This window comes from Rana temporaria, chromosome 6, assembly GCF_905171775.1.
Source record: "Rana temporaria chromosome 6, aRanTem1.1, whole genome shotgun sequence".
NCBI lineage: Eukaryota > Metazoa > Chordata > Amphibia > Anura > Ranidae > Rana > Rana temporaria.
Window position 1 is genome coordinate 164,885,270 of NC_053494.1, and position 21,913 is coordinate 164,907,182.

The 21,913-nt window shown below is 42.0% G+C and overlaps 2 protein-coding genes across 2 annotated transcripts in view; one reads left to right on the forward strand and one right to left on the reverse strand.

Moving 5' to 3' along the window:
* LOC120944438 (dynein heavy chain 11, axonemal-like) overlaps positions 1-999 on the forward strand; it is a 229,075-nt gene extending 228,076 nt beyond the window's left edge. The window contains exon 29 of the mRNA XM_040358500.1: positions 727-999. Coding sequence (XP_040214434.1) covers positions 727-974 — 248 coding nt within the window. The 3' untranslated portion in view covers positions 975-999. The remainder of the gene's footprint in view (positions 1-726) is intronic.
* Positions 1,000-3,464: 2,465 nt separating this feature from the next.
* CDCA7 (cell division cycle associated 7) lies at positions 3,465-20,089 on the reverse strand. Its single transcript, XM_040357730.1, has 10 exons — positions 19,981-20,089; positions 15,419-15,544; positions 14,908-15,018; positions 11,285-11,551; positions 10,955-11,035; positions 8,623-8,811; positions 7,412-7,552; positions 6,313-6,462; positions 6,014-6,150; positions 3,465-5,927 (listed from the first exon to the last, which is right to left on the reverse strand). Exons 1-10 carry the CDS (start codon positions 19,999-20,001, stop codon positions 5,897-5,899), a joined length of 1,254 nt encoding a protein of 417 aa, XP_040213664.1. The 5' UTR covers positions 20,002-20,089; the 3' UTR covers positions 3,465-5,896.
* Between the last annotated feature and the right edge of the window lie 1,824 nt (positions 20,090-21,913).

A 21,913-nucleotide genomic window follows, 5' to 3' on the forward strand; every position in this document is an offset into this window, starting at 1 on the left:
CCAGGTGTTGCGCAACTACATGTCCCATGAGGCTCTGCAAGCCTCTGACAGTTACAAGCATGACTCCAGAAGGCAGAGGCATGATGGGAATTGTAGTTTTGCAACAGCTTAAGGGCCACAGGTTGAGCACCCATGGGTTAAAGAATGCTGTGTAGGAGATCAGTCAGGAGTATCCCCCAATATCATGTCGTAATTGTAGGAGAGTTTAGAAGACAGTTCCGAGTTAGAAAGTTACATTAGGGTTAGCACTCTAACCCTAACAGTTACCGCCAACCCTAGCTCTAACCCAAACATGAGACTTTGGACACAAAGGTTCTTGCATGACTTTGATGCTACTTGGGTGCCAGAGTGTAAGGTCACAAAGTCGCACTCCATGAACAGAACGGTTATACTTTCCTATCCAAAAAAAAATGCATAGGTGTGAACCAAGGGTAAGGCACTACTTGCATGGATGTTTTGCCATGTTGCTATTCTTGATGACAGTCTTTCATTGCAGTGTAGGGTTTTGGCAGCTGTCAATCCTAGCAGCAGGTATCCACAGATTCCTGGTGCTGGAATTCGCAGTGTGGCAAAACACCCATGCCAATGATGCCCTAAGCCAGGAGCTGGCAACCTGCAGCCCATCACATACCCCCAACTACAGGAAATATGTAGCCGTAAACAAGCGTGACCTTGCCACAGGGTTTTATTTTTCTTCTGACTTGATTTATATTGTGATACTTACAGGTGCACACTGGGATATTCAAGGAGGGCACATTGCTGAGGCTCGTCTAAAGGCTCCCAATCCGATCATGCCAGTCATCTTTGTTCGAGCAATTCCAAACGACAGACAGGACACAAGAAACATGTATGAATGCCCAGTTTACAAGACAAAGATAAGAAGCTCAACTTATGTATGGTCTTTTCATCTGAAGACCAAAGAAAGACCTTCTAAATGGATTCTTGCTGGGGTAGCTTTGCTGTTAAGTGTATGAAATAAAGTTTAAAGGTTGAATCCAACTCTGTTATTAAATCATACAAACACAAACCCCCCATGAGAAGTGCCAAAATCTTTTCCAAATATCCTATAAAGGCAATGGTATATATATATATATATATATATATATATATATATATATATATATATATATATATATATATATATATATATATATATATATATATTTCTAGCCGCAACAAACTATATAGACCGTCAGTGGTCAATACAGGTGCTGGTGACCCTACATTGAGTTTAGTTGAGGCTACCTACCACCATCTTTTTCCCTGTCCTTATTTCATAGGGCTTCGGAGTTTCTTTGGGGGCCAAGTAGAGTTTTTCACTTTAAAAGCAGGTAATTGAAAGCACTGTGGGGGATATTTACTAAAAGGTAAATCAACTTTGCACTACAAGTGCAAAGTGCACTTGAAATTGCAGTCGCTGTAAATCTGAAATGAGGGGAAGCTCTGCTGATTTTATCATCCAATCACGTGCAAGCTAAAATGCTGTTTATTTTCCTAGCATATCCCCGTCGGATCTACAGCGACTTGCACTTCCAAGTGTACTTGTAGTGCATTTTCCTTTCGTTAACAACCCCATGTCTCAGATTTAAAGGGTCACTAAAGGGAAAAAATGTATTTTGCTGAAATTACTGTTCTACAGGGTATAGAGACATAATAGTTACCCGATTCCTTTTAAAAATGAATCACACCTCCTTGATTAGTCACCACAGTGAGAAATCTCCCAGTACTGTGGTGATCAGGAAACAGACAACCAGGAAGTGTCCAGAACAGAGAGGAATTACAGCAACATCAAAGCAGAAACGAACAATGAGGACATGAATCCAGGACTGCAGTAAGGTAAAAGCAAGCTATTTAGCTAAAAAAAAAAAAAAAAAATCCTTTAGTGACCCTTTAAGCCATTACAAGTTGCACACAAGTCCCCAGAGCACAATGGGGTTGATTTACTAAAGGCAAATAGACTTTGCAAAGTGCAGTTGCGCCATTTTCACTGCCGACGCCAACGGTGGATTTGAGGTGCATTTCGGCTGCTAGCAGGGCGTATTTAACCCCCTCAGTGTGAAAGGGATCTTAGAGGAGTTCCGTCTGGGTAAAGAAAAATTAGGTCAGCAGCTGCAAATATTGTAGCTGCTGACTTATAAGGACACTTGCCTGTGCAGGGAGCCTGCAATGTCAGCACCCCACGCATCATTATGAAAACAGGAAGTGAAGCCTAAAGCAGTGGGTGGTTTAGGAGGGGCCGGACATTACAACCTTTACCCGTGAGTGGGAGCAGATACCTGGATGTGACAGGTATCTGCTTCCTCCTGAAAGGTGCCAAACTTTAAGATGGGCAGGAATCCGATCAGCAGAAGTTCCATTTATTGGTGGAACTCCACTTCAAGCCCTTATATGATAAAAAGGGGCTAAAGAAGTTCATAGCAAATAACAATGTTTTTTTTTTTTTCAAAAAATTGTCCTTTAGATTATGGCAAAAAAAAACTGCAGGTGTTCAAATGCCAAAAGAAAGCTCCAATTGTGAAAAACAAAAAAACACACAATTAGTTTGGTTTAGGTATGTCACGCAATTGTCAGATTGCAAAAGATGGCTTAGATATTAAGGGGGCAAATCCTTCCGGTCCTTAAGTGGTTAATATGTTGTGTTTAGAGGTTAGATATCACAATTGGAGTTCGAGGCTGCTGTGCATTTGTCAGCACCTTCCCCCTAGTGCTGGAGCTACCCGCTTCTGCCATAGGCTCTCCTGCACCTAAAAGTAGGAACATTGTCATCAACAGCCTATTATGTTTGGCAAAGGTGCGGATTGCCCAGGTAACGCATTTCAGAATGCCAAAAGGATCCCTGGTTCATCTATGCAGTTTGCTGTTACTCCACCTTGGTGCATGGACTATCCATGTGCAGATGCTACTGAAATTCACAAGCACTTTATTTGTGAATTTATGCAAGTGCATGTTTGGCTGCCATATTAAAGTGGTTACTTTACTGCACTTAGTGGGGGGGGGGGGGGGGGCGCTTGCCCCCCCTCTTGTTACAATAACTGCAACAATTGGTACCTTCTTGACTACAGGACAGGTAAAAAAAAAAGCACTCTGAACTATGCCTTTATAATTTACAAAAATTCTAAAAATTGGCAGTCTCTGCATTTAATATCCTCTGTATGCAGCGTATAGAATATATATAATTAAATCACAGACATAAACAGTGACTAAGACTCAAACTCTGCAGGAACAGCGATTGTCTAAACAACTTGAATATTATATGCCTTTTATATATCATCCTGCATCCAAATCATAACCAGCTGTAAGTGTTTTGTCTCCATTTTAATTATGTAGTCTGAAAATAGATTACGACAAAACCTTTAGAAAAAACAGTATGCTTGTATCCGTTAGTGGAGATGTTCTTACGAGGGAAGACTTTTCTGGGTAGACAATTTTTTTTTATATGCAATACAAAAAAAGGACAGCTTGTATATAATGTAGATACTTTATTTAACCATGTGTGGAAAGGTTAACATATTACAAAACTCACAACTCTTTCATAGACACTTTTTTGTTTTCACAAGGAAGAGAAAAATCACTGTTCAGGGCAGAGACTACCCAAATATTTTTCAGTGTGTTCTGTATCACAGGAGATTCCAGTGATAAATCTTCTTAGAGTGCCTACAATGTCACCATCCACCATAAAGTAACACACTGAATTAAATGACTGAAAATATAATGGCTGTAAATCAGGCTTCAGAGGTCCAATTCTTGGAATCAGAACGGTTAGGCTACATTCACACTGACGATTAGGGCTGGAGCCAATAGTAGCAGCAGAAAGCAGATTCCTTCTTTGTGTCTCTCAGCTGCTAGGTGTGGCCATCGGCCCTGTTCACTATAACAACTGGTCCCTGACAGGCACAGCTATTCACTGCCTGTGGTGATCGCTGACTGTGTACGAATAGCTGCAGCCACACCTAGCTAATGAGAGCTGCAACAGGTGTCAGAAGATCCCTACTGTTATCATTCGTACCGGCCCTAATCGCTGGTGTAAATGAAGCCTTAGAAGCAATTCTTATAAAGACTAAAATCAAAATCTAATCGCCTAATTCTCTACAGCAACTTACGCAAGCAAGCAACACATTAACAGCTTATATTTATCCATTTTGGATCATAAAGTTATCTCACTACTATAAAAACATTTCACTTGAACATGGACAAAAGTGACAGTAATTATAAAAGTTCCCCTGCCTTTCCTGTTGTGGTTACCACTCCAACTGGCATTGGAATTCATTGTATCACTTGTTTGAGACTAAGGGGATGCCAATATCACCCTGGCATGCGACTGTGCAGGGGTCAAGCAGCCAATCACTAGGATTCAACGGGATGTCACATGCTTCCCTATAGACAAAAGCAACTGGTTTTCCATCTGATGGAAGACTCAATGCAAGATTACTAGTACAACTAGGTCCTTCAATTTGACCTGAATGGACCACATTACCGCATCGCTTTATTCCAGGGAAAACTACTTTTTGCAGCTTTAGATGGAAAGTGAAAACGTTCTCATTTTTATTGTCATTTATCCCACTCTTTCTGACTCCTCCCCCCTTATTGCATTTGAATTTAGCAGAGAAATCCATCCAATGAAGACAGTGACTTCAATTTAAAAAAAAAAACACTAAGTACTTTACATAGGTTATTTTGTTTAGAGCCATTACAAAATAGATAGGAACTATTTTCAAGGCATATTATTCTGCTTTTTTTGCATGGAGGGGCATATACTTACTATGTAGTAAGGAAATTTTTACAGTATATGTTTCTAAGAGAAACTCTGCCAATATACAAATATACAATACTTTGTACAAAAAAAAAAAAAAAGCTAAAGCCATCTTTAGATGCATTGCTTTTCAAATAAATCAAAGCATTAAAAGCTAAAAAAAAAATCTTGTGATTTTCTATATTTTTAAAAGCATGCTTACGATACGATAAAAGTTTGCTGGTACAAAAAATAGCTTAAACCCGACAGTTTTTTTAAAAATTAAAAAACAATGGAACGAAATTTAGTAGCAATAGCTGAATCTATGCAGGAATTACATAAAATCTGCATAATCAAACTAAATTCGGACCGCCAGTTAGCCTAGATGGATATATAAAACTATGCATTCATGTCAAGTGGCCTTTTTTATATACATTAATACAGTAGACAAATGGAACAAGTGTTTTCTAGAAATCTTATTCTGAAGGTTACACACTTTGAAGGACACCCATGATTTAATCAAACAGATCTGTTGTATTCTACAATTCACTCCAGCTTCTAACACCAAAGTACTCATTCAAATAAGATCCGTTTTAGATTATTATAGGGTTCCCTAGTTAAATGGAAAGCAAAAAGCAGTGGTTCAGTTTAAAGAAACTGTCCCCTACCTATTGAGGTCAGTGACAATTCCTTACGATAACTTACCCCCACCCAGCAAGGTATACTCTGGAAGTCTGGGCTTACTCAAATGGATGAGGTAACCAACATCCCCCTTATGCTCTCCAATAACTGAAAGCCCCTTAATGATAGTAATGGAACAAGGGCTGTGAGGGACTGGGGAGGGAGTCGGACCTCAGCTGGCTTTACATGGATCAAAATTCACCCGAATTTCAATCCATGTATGGGCAGGGAGGTTGCACAAAAATGAATCTACCAATTGACGTCAGAATACAACAGCTCAGCAAGGAGGACCCCCCTATTCATACCACATGAATAGATCCTTCTTGGTGAGTTATAAGCACTGTCACATTGTCCCTCAGTCATTAAAATAAAAAATTTGTCTTCCAACATCGACGTATAGATAATCTTCCAAACTGAAGATATTAAACATCAATTTCAGCTATGTAGCCAACAATTCTGCTTTCCATCACAATATAGACCCAGTGTTCAGTCCTCCTGTTCAAGCTCACGTTTCAAGCTGTAAAGATAATAAAAAACAAAAAGTTTAGTATGAACTCCAGCACATGATTTTTTGAGCATCTACAATCTTGACAAATCCCATACCTGTTCAGATATGCATGTACATTGTCATAACCATGGTACTTTGCGAGGTAAACAAGCACGCCAGTGGCACAACGACCATTCCGCTGTCGACAGAAACTGCAGTTACATATTCCTCTGCATGGTGGGCAGTGCCACTCCTATAGAGGGAGGGGAAAAAAAGTTGTAGAACTTCAATACAAAGTCAAAAAATCCTGATCATTACTTTCTAGTGCAAGAGCTATTCTCTCGCATTGCCATTTACTAGGCAATATTGTCAGCTATTCAATGCTATACAAGTCACTGCTGCGTAATGTACTTACAGGATCTAGCAACGCAGTTCTCACATCCTCTCCATAACGGTTCTTTAGGCAGGGACCACAGAACTGGCCCCTCACCCCTGCACAATCAGTATTTCGGCAGTTGGTTTTGGTGTCAATGGTCTTCTGACGACACTGATGGCAGGTTGAACCCTAAATAAAAAAAACACATGCTGTTAAAGAAAAACTCCATTCGATCTTTTAATGACAGCATGGGCACAACTAGACAACTGCATGACAAGCTTGATTTAAAAATTTAGGCTGGGCATTTTTTTACCCCACAACTTTAGTAACTCATCTGGTGCAGACAGATGTTAAGGAGAACCAGTCTTCAAATAAAAATTTTCATGTTAAAAACCCCCAAAACACAGAAAAACTATTTAACCATTTTAAATGCATACTTGTAGCATTTTTACCTTAATTAAAACAATTTGACCTGCAATATGCGTCTGAACTTGCTAGAATGCAACTATTTCAGGAGTCAATTCCATAGCACAACTCCATCCCATTGTCTAGACCTCCACTTCCCTGGAAATGTTCAATTCACTGCACTAACCCAGTTCCTCTCCCCTCCCCACAACATTTTATATAGTCGACAGGGGAAGCAACAGAACACAAGCGTCACTTGAGTGACAGCTAGAATTTTGCAGAGACTGGTGGACAGCGCCCACCAGCACTCTCAGGATTTTTGTATGTCTAGGCAGGAGAAACTTACATGTAAATAATGCAATGCATGCACAAGATCTCGCAATGTTGAAATGGTCTGACAAGGTCCCTAAAAACAGGGCTCACAATTACTGTATGCTCGAAAATGTGAAACAGACGAGACCGGTAGTTATCAGCCTAGAAATCGCTAAATTATACTAAACGCTGATGAAATTGTATGAATTGGAAAAAGGCACAAAAATGGCTGGTACCAAGTGATATTTTCTTTTAAAAAGATTGTCATTTTAAAATTTAGACATTAGCCAACTAGTACCAACAATTGTTTGAATACTATTTTTGGAGCCAAATGGGCCACAAATTAAAAAAACACACACACACAAAGTAGAATACTGCAGCCACCGTGAAACTGAGGCCTATCAAGAATCTTGATACTTACAGTCGCCCTATTGTAGACCTTGTCTCGTGCGGTGAAACATATTGCATCCAGCTCCTCCTCTGTGATGTCTTCCACTGGTCTTATAATGTGTGGCAGAGACAAGGAAGTTTGGCGGCGGAACCGTGGAACATAATTCTCATCCTGAAAAAGCAATAAAGGTGATAAAAACTCATGTGAAGTGTCTTTTTTAAAAGCTACAGAATGTGGCAATTACAATGAATACCTCCATTTCAGATTTATACCATCCAATCTAGCCATGGAACACCAGCTGAGAGAAACATGGGCTCTAGCAATTAATTTTTATTCTTTAAAAGGCAAAAGACGCAGGCCAGCAGTCAGCCTTCCTTCACTACTTATGTAGTAGTAACATATTCAGAAACAAGTACCACAACACCCGATATACACTTGTTCCAGGTTAGTGATGCCCAAATAGTGAAGGAAAATATAATGGGGAAACCTATATTTGCCAAAACAAACCACCAGTGTCAAACCTTAAATTATAAAAAACTGACATGATCAAAGCAAGACGCACATCTAACATGGGTATGTTGTCCAAGTAAGGGAGGCGATTATAGCACGTGCAACTGAAACAATTTAGTACTGTCCATGGTTTAATTTGCATCAACATCCTGAAAAATTGGATGTTAGTGCAAATAAAACATATCAGACAGTACTCAATTGTTTTGCCGCGTACACACGGTCGTTTTTTGTGACGAAAAAAAACAACATTTTTAAAAACGTCATTGAAAATGACTGTGGGGAAAACGTTGTTTTAAGTCTTCTGAAAAACGACAAAAAAAAATTGTGCATGCTTCATTTTTTATGTCGTTTTTTAAAACGTAGTTTGTGTCATAAAAAATGACCCCGTGTAGGCTAAAATGACGTTTTTAAACTCGCGCATGCTCAGAAGCAAGTTATGACGCGAGCTTGAATGGAACAGAGTGCCGCCAAACGTGCTTTGCTAGACCATTTTGAAAAGACGGTGTGTAGGCAACGTCGTTTTTTAAAATGAAGTTTGAAAAACTTCGTTTTTCTCATGAGAAAAAAAATGAAATTTTTCATCACAAAAAACGACTGTGTGTACGCGGCATTTCAGTAGGAAAGTTTACAACTGCCATTTCCTCTGTGCTTAGTTTCCATTTTGTCATATTTGGGGTTCTAGTTCAGAGTCATCAGGTAACTAGGATTGTAATTGAGCATAGAGAACGTACGTCATCATCATATTCTTCCATCTTTCTCTTCCTAACCAAATAGTAGCGGTCATCCTCCTCGTCATCAAGACCAGGGCTAGGCGGGCCATCAACCTCAGATCGAGAGCGGGTGTGGGGACGAGAGGCTCTTTCTGGGTTCCTCCTCATGTGTCCCCCTGATGGTACACTTCTAGGTGTTCGCTTTACTTTCTGCAAGTGAGAAAAAAAAAAAAACACTTTAACCATAAATTATACCTTACTAAAATTGAAGTCATAGTCCATGCCAAAGTAACAATGGCATACAGCTCCAACCATAATCAAGTTAAAATGTAATGCCCAGCTTGAACTAACCTGGGTATTAGAATGCAAGCAATGAATACCAAGGTAAAAGATAACTAAACCCAGCAGTGATAACATACTACCAAAAGAAAGCTTGATCGGTCACAAGAAAAAAAATATAAAAAGGATACACACATTACAGTGTTGCAAGACCACGCAATTGTCCGTGGTGTTTGGGCATTTTTGCACAGATGTGGAAGACGTTTTGAAGATATTATTTGTTAGATTATCCACTTGCCGACTGGGCCATAGACAAAAGACGTTAATCGGCAGTGGAATTATGGGGTTATGGCTGCAGCAATATGCCATAACCCCAGTATTGGGTTTATTTGGTTGGGCACTTAACCACTTCCCGACCTCCTCATGTACATTTACGTCGGCAGAATGGCACAATCACGTACCTGTACGTCCTCTGCTAGACGTGGGTGGGGGGTCCGATCGGGACCCCCCCCCCGGTACATGCGGAGGTCGGGTCCGATCCGGGACGACGGCGCGGCTATTTGTTTATAGCCGCTCCGTCGCGATCGCTCCCCGGAGCTGAAGAACGGGGAGAGCCGTGTGTAAACACGGCTTCCCCGTGCTTCACTGTGTCGGCGTATCGATCGCGTCATGCCCTTTATAGGGGAGACACGATCAATGACGTCATTCCTACAGCCACACACCCCTACACTAGTAAACACATACACAGTGATCCCTAACTCCTACAGCGCCCCCTGTGTTTAACTCCCAAACTGCAACTGTCATTTTCACAATAAACAATGCAATTTAAATGCATTTTTTGCTGTGAAAATGACAATTGTCCTAAAAATGTGTCACAATTGTCCGAAGTGTCCGCCATAATGTCACAGTCACGAAAAAAACGCTGATCGCCGCCATTAGTAGTAAAAAAAATAATAATAAATAAAAATGCAAAAAAACTATCCCCTATTTTGTAAACGCTATAAATTTTGCGCAAACCAACCGATAAACGATTATTGCGATTTTTTTACCAAAAATAGGTAGAATACGTATCGGCCTAAACTGAGGGAAAAAAAAATTATATATGTTTTTGGGGGATATTTATTACAGCAAAAAGTAAAAAATATTGCATTTTTTCAAAATTGTCGCTCTATTTTTGTTTATAGCGCAAAAAATAAAAACCGCAGAGGTGATCAAATACCATCAAAAGAAAGCTCTATTTGTGGGGGAAAAAACACGCCAATTTTGTTTGGGAGCCACGTCGCACGACCGCGCAATTGTCTGTTAAAGCGACGCAGTCCCGAACTGTAAAAACCCCTTGGGTCTTTAGGCAGCATTTTGGCAGTTGTAGATTAAACAGAGGCAAAGATGGCAGCTTCCTTGGCTGCAAAACGATAGGAGGGTTTGCTTTCACTTTAATAGCCTTAACATTAAAGCGGGGGTTCACCCTATAAACCCCAAAAAAAAAAAAAATGTTTTCTTCTACCATAAAATCAGGCATTGTAGCGCGAGCTACAGTATTGCCTGTCCCGATTTTTTTATCCCCGTACTCACCGTGTACTCGTACATCGAAGATACCGACTCCCCTCGGGGAATGGGCGTGCCTATGGAGACGGAGGATGATTGACGGTCGGCTCTGGCGCGTCACGCTTCTCCGGAAATAGCCGAAATAGGCTTGGCTCTTCACAGCGCCTGCGCATAGCCTGTGCGCAGGCGCCGTGAAGAGCCGAGACCTACTCCGGCTGTCTTCGGGGAGAGTGACGTGCCAGGGCCGGCCGTCAATCATCCTCCCTCTCCATAGGCACGCCCATTCCCCGCGGGAGCCGAAATCTATAATGTACGATTATACAGTGAGTACGGGGGTAAAAAAAAATCGGGACAGGCATACTGTAGCTCGCGCTACAATGCCTGTCTCGATGGTAAAATCGTGTCACTGAGGGTGAACCACCGCTTTAAAGATGGGGGAAGCATGTGATGCTATTTAACAGACCGCTTTGGTCAGCAAGCCAAAAAGAAATGTATCATTAAGTTGAGCAAAGAGGAGTTTGTTACTTACAGGAGGAGTAGATGGTGAGAATGGGCTTTTGAAGTTCATAAATTCAGGTATGCTCTTCAACTCTGCCATCAACTTTGCAAGCTGGAATCACCAAAAATAAAATTCTGTTAAGATGGCACAAGGCTGAAAACATTGTCAACATTTTCTTGTATGGAGAAGTACAATATTCTTACAGGGACTAAAGCAACTCTGAATCTTAACAGAAAATAAACCTCTGTTACTAGTTTCCCTGGAGGACTATGAGCATGGTCAAGATCTCTCCCCCCCCCCCCACTCAGAATACAAAAAAAAAAAAACAAAAAAAAAAAACATATCCTCCTTGCCGCCTACCATTTCTTTGTTTTGTTTTATGTTCATGGCCCTCTTCTCTAAGAAATTGGTTCCACTCTCAGTGTCAGAATCACCATCTTCAGTCTCAACTTTCTTCTTTTCTTTTTTAGGAGGGTTTTTAGGAGGATTTTTAGCAGGGTTTTTGGCTGGGCCTTTTTTAGGTGGGAACTTAAGAGCCACTTTTAGAGATGTGTTCTTTTTTGCTTGTGCTCTTGTGGACCTTAGAGTTCTCATCGGCCTGCCTTCTTCTGAATCCGATTCAATTTTCTATAGAAAAACAAAAAGGGGTAGAAGGGTTACAGTTACAATAGCTGTATATTTTGTGTGCAATTATGAAGCAAAACCCCCATCACAGAACCAGCCTGTTTCAGCCCAACAGGACACATAGCAGTACTATGGCAGAGTTTTCAGGGGTCTCAATGAGGCATTGCAAGGCTGACCGTTAAACATGAATCCCACGGGCAGAGGAATGATGGGACTTGCTGGAGGGCTACCAGTTCAAGACCCCTGGTTTAGACCATTTAGTTTTTCTGCAACTAAAATTACCAACCCAGACGTGGTCACCGAATCAAAGGGTGACTGTTTCCAGTACCTACCTTTCATTGATGCACATTTACGGATGTTAAATGGTTCTAAAAGCTGACGATTTTTGGTAGCCGTTAGAAATAGTGCAGCAATATTTTTTGTAAAAAGGACATTACTGGCTCTTTTCGGGCCAGAGGTTACTTCCCCGGGGCACTTCTGTAACTGTTGCCATTCTATACCACGGGCAGCACAACAAAGTCTTACTATACAGAGACTTTTCCAAAAATAAAGCCTACATTGCACTTTAACGAACCCCAATCCCTGGTGACAATCTATGGCTCAATACGTTTTTTTTTCTTCTTTTAATTACAATTAACACCTCTTAGTTAAGATCAGGCCAGTTATTCACAACTATTTAACCACAGACCTAAAATGACACTGCTTGACTTACAGGAAATGGGTAGAGGAAAGTAGTCACGTGTTGTCATACAGAAGTAATATCAAAAACCCAGGGCCAACTTATATTCTTGTGTCCACAAAATACAAGACAACTTAAGTCAGTTTCCCATTAAAGTCTTGATAACTGGGGGTACTCGTACACATATTTTTTTTGACTAGTCGCTTTGGTCAGAAGGCTTTAGCCACCATCCCTTCAATAGAATTAGTTTGCCTTGCTTCACATCACTGCGTTGCCAAGTAATCTTTGCCAAGTGACAGGACAACTGGCCATGACCATAGCTACTAGCAACACGCATTTCATAGAGCAAGCCTCTGTATATATGTGCAAGATTAAAGATGCCAGTACATACATCCTGTCTGGTAATTGGTCTGTTAAGATTTAAAGTAGTAAACATTGCTTCCAAAAAAATAAAGCACCCCACACACATTCAACATTTTCTTTTGCAACATTGTGATGTTTTACAATTTGTCTACTCATTTAAGTGACTTCACATTTCCTGCACTAGTAAATCCCATTATAGACTGATCTTCAGTTCTTAAATGTTTTTTTATCCCCTTATTTTTACCTGGTGATTCTGCCAGTTATTTATTTTTTTATCAGAGCAAAAGTTGAAAGTTAAGGAGTATAGACAAACCATTTAACACCAACCCCCTGTTTCTTACAATGATCAGCTTTAATGGAAAACCTTTATCCCAAAAGAAAAATTTGCTGTAACTGCAGTGTGAGTTGGAGTTCGGCTTCAATCTGTTAGTGTAACTAAATCTGCTAGTCACTCTGAAGACTGGTACACATAATGGGATTTTCCGTGGACAAAGCGAAGGACTCTTGTCCGAAGAATTGTCGGCCAAACATGAACGTAGTTATGTACTACGTGTTTATTTTGGCTCTTTAGCACCACCCTTTGGGCACCTTCTGCCAATGTGTTATGGTTAGCATTGCTTCTGAGCGTGCGCATTTGTACTTTGGATTTTTGTCCGAAGGACTTCTGTACACACAATCGGATAATCCAACACCACATTTGTCGGAAAATTTTAAAAGAATGCTAGCCAACATTCGTTGTCGCAAAATCCAACAATTGTCTGATGGAGCGTACAAACGGTCAGATTTTCTGACAAAAGCCTGCCATCACACAATTCCTGTCAGAAAATCCGGTGTGTATACAGGCCTCAACACTCCCCTCACCCAAACAATGCTGCTGTCCAAAAGGTGCTTCAACCAGAGTGGGGGCACGCTAATGCAGTAAGAGTGTTAGGCCGCTTTCACATCAGGACATCAGGACAAACCGTCTTCAAAAAAACATGACTAAGGGATGAAAACGAACGGTCCGTGTGTGTGAGAAAGGGGCCTTACTGTCAAATTGCCAGGTGAAGACAGGAGGAAAAAAAAAAAAAAAAAAAAACATAACAAAACTGATGCAGCCACCACATCTGATGACCGTTAAGATGCAATATATGACATTTTGGGTTTTAATACTACTTTAAAGCTGAACTCCAGAATTAAATGTGGCCCTGCCCTCAATAATTTTTTTTTAAATGCAGTGTTAGAATTTCACTTGCTATCAGCCTCCTGCAACAGAGCTCAAACAAAAAAACACCACAAGAAACCAATTAGGTGTGCTACAGGGCATTATCATGTGATAATCAACAGGCTGATAGGAGGTGAGCTCATCAGTCTGATGTTTCTCCTTCCCCTGCCCAATCACAGAATGGATGAGGAACATTAACTGTCAATTGTTCCTTAAAGACGACCTGTAGTCTGCTCACATAATTTGTAATAAACATCTTTGCCATTCTGAAGCTTCCCTCCAAAATAATTATATATTCTCTCTCTCTCTCTCCCCCTCCACCGAGTCTGGCTGCATCCATTTTAACTGTGGGTAGCTGAAGCGGTCTGTTCACTTCCTGGATTTACACAGACACTACTCCTCCAGCTTTCATTGGCCCTTTTATGACTCATCCCCTCCCTGGCAAACTTTTGAGCTGTGCATGATGTCATAAGCTTAAGCCTCGTACACACGATCGGTTTACTCGGCAAGAAAACTGCTGGCAGAGATTTCTTGCCAAGTATACCGTGCGTGTGTACGAGGCTTTCAAGTTTCTCGTCAAGAAAACTGCCTGAAATCTCAAGAAAAATAGAGAACATGTTCTCTATTTTCTCGTCGCGATTCTCTGCAGCGTTTTCCTGACGAGAAACCTGTAAATGCTCGAAATGACTTAAGACGCATGTGCGGTAGCTTCCTAGGCATAGGTAGGGTGCAGCAAGATGGCGGCGATGGCTTTGAATGCGACAAGCGCATGCCGACGTCACCGCGTTCTTGCCTTTCAAAAGAACCACGGTGTGTCTGTACACTCGGGCGGCAAGAGATTCTTGCCAAGAATCTTATCAGGAAAAGACAGTTTTTTCCTAACGAGATTCTTGCCCGTGTGTACAGGACTTTAGGCTTATTAGCAGACAAGTGGGAAGTATTTACTGGCAGAGAAAAAAAAAAAAAAGGTTTTACTATCCGAACAAGGGCAGGAGATTTAATAGATGGAAAGTTGAAGAAAAATATAAATAAATTCAGCAAAATAAAACTACTACATCAAATTGCTTTAATGCAGCAGAATACACACACACGCCTCTCATTATGGAAACTCACCATCCCGTTCCGGATTTCATCTTCCGAAAATCCAGAAAAAGGCTCCCCTTCCGATTCATCGGAGAATAATCTGGCCAATTCTCTGCTTGTACCGGCTCTAAACTTGTTTTTCTGGAAGGAAATAAATAAGAATACACACTTTTAGCTTAGCAATTTTCCATAAACTGCTCAGAGCTCAAATCACATTTACAAGTGTACTATAAAAGAATAGCTTTTGTTAGTAAGAAAATGGCCAGGGTTTAATAACCATTTTAGAGCTGTTATGGCAATCATCAAGCATCTTAGGTCAGGTGACATTTCAAAGGGGAGAATAAGTAGATAATCTACTTCCAACAATTACTACCTAGAACCACTAGCGAAAAGCAAAATGAAATTACAGGAGAAGGTGTATATTCATAAGCGCTCTATAGAAATGCTAGGAGAAGCATGCAGGTTCTAATCAAGCACAACACATTTTGTGCATTTCCAGCTTGGAGAGAGCGGCTCCCGAGCATGCGTCTACCTCACTTACCGTGTTTGCACAATTATCAGAGCCAAAGCTGTCACAACTGTCATCAGAAGAGGACGAGGTCTCCATGGGGATTAACTTCACATTTCGAAATCTCCCAAATCTATTTTGATTTGAAGTCTGCATTTTCTGTAAAAAAAAAAAAAAAAAAAAACATAAAACCGCATTATTCTATCAATAAACTAGCTTAAAAAAAGGTAAATAAATAGCTCATATTACAAAATAAAAATGTATTTTGCACCAATTAGAGCCAGGTCACACTGGGGCAACCTGGGATCCGACTTGAAGTTGCCCCAAGTCGTGTGGGTGAAAAAATCTATGGAAGTGAATGGAGCCATCTTAATACACACTACTGAAGTCGCTAGGACTTCAGAAAAGGTTCCTGTACTACTTCAATCCGACTTCTAGGCGACTTGAACCCATTGATTTCAATGGAAGTTGCCTCAGAAGTCTGATCACTGTCTTGACTGAAGTATCAATACAGGAAGATAACATACATTTCTCAGGCAAACCCCTCCCTCCCTCCCTCCCACAGAGCCGATTGTTTGATTGGCCACTGGAAAGCCTCCTGTCCTGGAGGCGACTTGAAGTTGCCTGATTCATACTCAAGTCGTGTCCAAGTTGCCTCCCAAAGTCATGCTGGAAGTCGTGTTGCTCCTGTTGCCCCTGTGTGAACCGGCTCTTAACCTAAAGCAGAACTGCAAGCAAATGTATAGCACATGCAAGAAATAGGGCTGAGAATGTGTGCACTGCGAAAGACTTAACAGAATGGCGGGTGTCCCAATTATGTGACCTCTGGTTGGTGGTCACATGATCAAGTTACCCATCATGGACTGAGATGTGTCCAACAGCTTGGTTGCTGTGCTGGGAGACGCTCTTGGCACAGAATGGAGGTCCCTCATGGATGCACCTGGCCTTTAAAGTGGACCTTCCCCTCAAAACAGAATTGGTTGCATCCAACTCCATCCTCCTCCCTCCCCCACACAGGGATAGCGCTTCCAACTTTTCACCAAGGCTAGAATTACATTGTGCCCAACCCACACGTTTACAGATGTGCCGAAGAGCTCTGCCCAGCCATGGGTACATATACAAATATTAAAAAATTGCACCAATGGAAGGAGCACCAGTCCAAAAAAGTAGTCAACACGTTTTTGGGTGTCAAAGGGAATTTTTTTTTTTATCAGGGCTTTAGTTAGGCTAGTAATTGCGTGGTCATGCAACACTGTTCCCCAAACAAAATGTATTTTTTTTGCACAAATAGAGCTTTCTTTTGGTGGTATTTGATCACCACTGGGGTTTTTAATATACAAGAAACAGACCACTTTTGGGGGGGGGGGGGGGGGGGGGGAGGCGTTTTACTTTCTACTGTAAACATATCCAATATAAAAAGGGGGGACGACGACGACAAAGTCCAACTTCTTGATAAATTTACGACAATGTTTTCTGCTACATGTCTTTGGTTATAAAAAAATGTAAAATAAAAAAAAAAACACCAATAACTGTATATTGATTGGTTTGCGTGAAAGTTATAGCAAAAGTATGAGATAAATACATTAAAAGAGATCTTCTCTCCGGACCCACTGTCACAATCTAAAGATGTCATGACCATGGAGGCAAGTCATTCATTCATTCAGTTTCCTGCAAATTCTCAATGAACTGTGCGGGAGCTGGTAAGCGCTCTGGTAGTCCGATTTCCTCCTGCGCTCAGGTAACCGCCTTTCTGTACAAGCCAACAGCTATTCTGTGTCTGCAGGAGCCTGAGAATGGTTTCCCATTAGTCTGGATTCACATCTGATCATAGTGAGAAGTCACTTTCCTGCTTGCTGTGCAGAGGGCAGCCTGTTTACTTAAAGTGGAAGTAAACACGAAAAAAAAACCAAAAAAAAACATTTTTTTAATTAAGGCTTGCACTTTGCACAGTCTTGCCACGAAGAGTTAATCCAGCTCTGAGCAATCATATCTTTTTCAGTGAGATAAAGACAGACCTTTCTTCACCTTGCTGTGAGTGACAGATTTACATATCTCATGCACATGTGTGAGACGTTCTATGTACTTTAGATCTCCTTTCTTCTCCAGCTCTCCCAGGATTGGCTGCTCCACACCTCAGCATGATTGGGCATGCTGAAGTCATGTGGGTACTTTTCAGGGTTTTGACTGAATGTTGGTGATCATAGCAGAAGTTCTGTGTAGGAAATACACAGGAGACAATGCATGCTGACAAGGGGAGTGTAGATAGAGGTGGGCGGGGAGTCTACCGACATCACAACTCCACCCACCGAGCTCCTGACAAGAGACCCACCCACAGAATCTGCAGTTTTTCGGGTCTCGTAACAGAGGGGAAATATTTGACAGGCAAGAATACATGCAGGAGGCATGTTTATCATTATAGATCAGCGCTATGGCAGTAGTTTAGAAAAGATGAGTTGGGTTTACATCCACTTTAAATGGGCCGATCTACGCATGAAATTCTCCAGAACCATTTCTGAGTGGAGCATTTGTCACAACAAAACAAACATCCGATACCTGTGCTTGGGAAACAACAATAGAGCCGCATTGCACACAACTTTTTTTCTCCCCACTTTACTAAAAACCATCAGCATTTTTGCAGAAGATAGATTGCCTGATGCTTGTAAGTGTCCAACGTTTTTACATGAATTTTCAGGCGTCAAGCGCTTGGGCATTCATTTTATTGACCAGAATTTATTCTGCCCATTGAAAAGAATTGATGCTCAAGTGCTAAACCCGGCTAACAATAACATGTTTAGGTGCGTTTACAAGCGTCAAGCTTTTGTTTCTTTCCAACTCGGCTGCTCCTGGACACACTGGCAGTGTTTTTCCCCCTCTCTCTAACTCTCCTGCCACTGAACTCTATGGGGCTGATTTAGTAAAGACACATAGTCTGTGCACTGCAAGTGCAGTTGTTGTAGATCTGAGGGGGAACAAGGGAAATGATAAACTTTTTACAATTGCACATGATTGGATGATAGAAATCAGCAGAGCTTCCCCTCTGATCTAGAGCAAGTGCACGGTATAATTGCCTTTAGTAAATCACCCTTCCTGTGTTTGATACATGGCCCAACATGGAGGGGAGTTTACCAGACGCCCCCCCCGAGAGCTGCAAAACACCCAGTGTGCATCCTAAGGGTCCAATCATACTGGACGTTTCCGACACGCAAGACAAAGAAAAAAAAAAAAAAACACATTTTGCAACCCATTGTGCTTGAGGTTCCATTGACGCTAGACTCACGTACTGACCATTGAGTCACTCAGGCATTGCCACTAGGGCCTCCCATCAGGGTTGCCAGGCTCAATAAAGCCAGGGACAGTATGTAAAAATCAATGTTTTTTTTTTTAGATCCGTCCCTGATATGTCTGCAACCGACATTTGATGTGAAAATCCTGAGATTTTAGCTGCCCCTCCTCTGCACTGCCTCCTGGCGTGGTGGCCATCTGTAAGCCCGGGGGCCCCATAATCTTCTATTGCCCGGGGGCCCCATAATCTTCTATTGCCCGGGGGCCCCATAATCTTCTATTGCCCGGGGGCCCCATAATCTTCTATTGCCCGGGGGCCCCATAATCTTCTATTGCCCGGGGGCCCCATGAGTTGTCAGTCCGCCCCTGCACGCTTTGAAACGCCACAATTCTACTGATAAAATCGCACAACAAGAAATTCAGATGCCATTCATTTTAAGGACACCTACAAATGCAGTGATGCCACGCAGCAAACCGAAACGGGCAAAGCTCGTCACCTGAAAGAAGCTCCTGATCCACTTCTAGGGCAACAAGCTTCATTCATGTGATGCAGTTCGCTGCACGACAATCACAGCAGACCTGCGTTTTTGTGCCTTTAAAATGAACGGTGTGTGAAATTTGCATCGATTTATCATTTTAGCAAAGTGATGTTAAATGGCAGACAGAATCACACCGATTCCACCTGCGACTCAAAACACCCAGATGTGAGCGCAGACTAGTTGTTGGAGGGTTTGTCCCATGGGAGACATATTGTGAGTTGTCACCAAGCTCTGGTGTGAATCCAGCAGTAATGGTGCAATACATGTTTTCTGAATGCCCTGTGTGAGCAGAGCCATAGGGATCAGTATCCTGGCTCAACTACTCATGTCTCCAACACCCAAAATAAACAATGATGATTTTACACGAGATATAGATAGATTTTATTTTTTGTTGGTGTTGTTGGGGACATGAGTAGTTGAGCCGGGACACACACACACCTCTCTCCATCTACAGATCACGTACGATGCAGATCAGTCTCTCTCACACACAGTTCGCGCGCTTCCCGCAGTCACGTGTCAGCTTTGTCCCCCAGCAGAGAACACACGTGTCACCTCCCCGGCTGGCTGAGACTTCTGGTTCCTCGTCTCCTATATATCTCCCCGCCCACAGACCTGCACACACACACACGCCATTATACCTTAGGAGCGGAGGACACCCGTACTTCTATATCACCGATCCATCCTCCGCTCCCCAATCACCGTACATCACCACCAGGCACTCGCACTGCACCCTGTGCCCCGGTGTTCCGGGCCTACCTGCCTGTCTGCACTCACCTGGAGCTGGAAGGGATCCATGACGACGAGCGGAGAGACTTCACACAGCACAGCCAGGAACTCCTCTGATTTCCCGCGAAAGTTTCCGCGCGAAAAAGTTTGTAGTGGGGGTGAGGCCAGGGGCGGGACCGGGGCGTGCCTCCTGAAAGCACGCGCCGTACTTTCTACTGTATTCCTATAGGTTTTGTAGCCCGCCCACATATACTCCTGGCCCGCCCACATACACTCCCGGCCCGCCCACCTACAATCCTGGACCATGTACAGCCCGCCTACCTCAAGCTATTGCCCGCCCACCTCTAGTCAGTGCCAGCCCGCCGCAGTGGAGGTGTGCAGTGAGGAGGAGAAGATGTACGGTTGTATGGGAGGAACACACTCTCCTCATGCGGTGAAGGTAGTAGAGCCCTTCTCATATCACTGACCTGATTTTTTGTTTTGTTTTTCTACCTAAACACACTGACAACAGGGAGAGGGCGGCGTGACTCCTCATAAATAACACATTCAGGGGCATGACCCCGCCCCTCTCCTCACATGCCACTTATTGGCGCCAAATGTAGATGATGGATTATTATGAGGGAGGTGCGGGGTGTCCTCTGGAGGAATGTGACCAGACTCCTCCCAAGAGAGAGAGCTCTAAACAATGACACTAACCATACAAACTACTCATAGACTATAATATGGAAGTCTATGGACACTATAGAAGGGTGTCCTCTCAGTGTGAATGCAGCTAATGTGTGTTCTTATACAGGAGAGACTGAAGAGCACATACAGAGAAGTGTGTGACCCTCTTCACTTACTACTGGAATGAACTTAGCTGTATATACACTAATATATATATATATATATATATATATATATATATATACTCTGTGTACACTACTGTGCAAAAGTTTTAGGCTGGAGTGAACAAATTCTGTCAATTAACCACTTGTCTACAGGGCACTTTCACCCCCTTCCTGCCCAGACCAATTTTCAGCTTTCAGCGCTGTCGCACTTAGAATGACAATTGCACGGTCATGCTACACTGTACCCAGTGCCGGCCCAAGACATTGTGCTGCAAGAATGAAATGCTGCCCCCCCCCCCCAAAAAAATTACGCCCACCAAAATGCCCCCACATCCATTATTTTATATCATGATAACTAAAGTGGGCCTATCATGGCTCTATACATGTATATAGGAGTATAAAAAGGACCTGTTATGGCTCTATTCATGCAATTAACCCCACAGTGGAGCGGAGAGCGCAACTGGAGGAGCGGTCGGACGGCAATTAGCCCCACAGTGGAGTGGAGAGCGGAGCTGGCGGAATGGGATGGTGTGCGGGCGGCAATTTGCTGCCCCCCTGAAAGTGCTGCCTGGTACAATGGTACCATCGGGTCCCATGGTAGGGCCGGCCCTGACTGTACCCAAATACATTTTTTATCATTTTTTTTATCACAAATAGAGCTTTCTTTTGGTGATATTTGATCACCTCTGCTGTTTTTATTTATTGCACTATAAACAAAAGAAGAGGGATACGTTTGAAAAAAAAAAAACAATATTTTTTACTTTTTGCTATAATGTCCATTTAATAAAATAAAAAAAAAATCCTCAGTTCAGGCTGATACGTATTCTTCTACATATTTTTGGTAAAAAAAAAAAAATCACAATAAGCGTTTATTGATTTTTTTGCGTAAAAGTTATAGGGTCTACAAAATAGGGGATAGATTTATACAGGGCTGTGGAGTCGGTAGATAAATGTTCCGACTCCGACTCCTCAGTTTTATGTACTTCCGACTCCGACTCCTCTGTATTAATATGCAAATGTATTTTATACATTCCTTGAGGGAAAGAAACGCAACCTACCACAGGACTACTGGCTGGGAAGCCAACAGTCTACTGTATTGCACAGTTTAGGCAAAAGACAAACACAATGAAAACAACGTTTTATTATTTTTT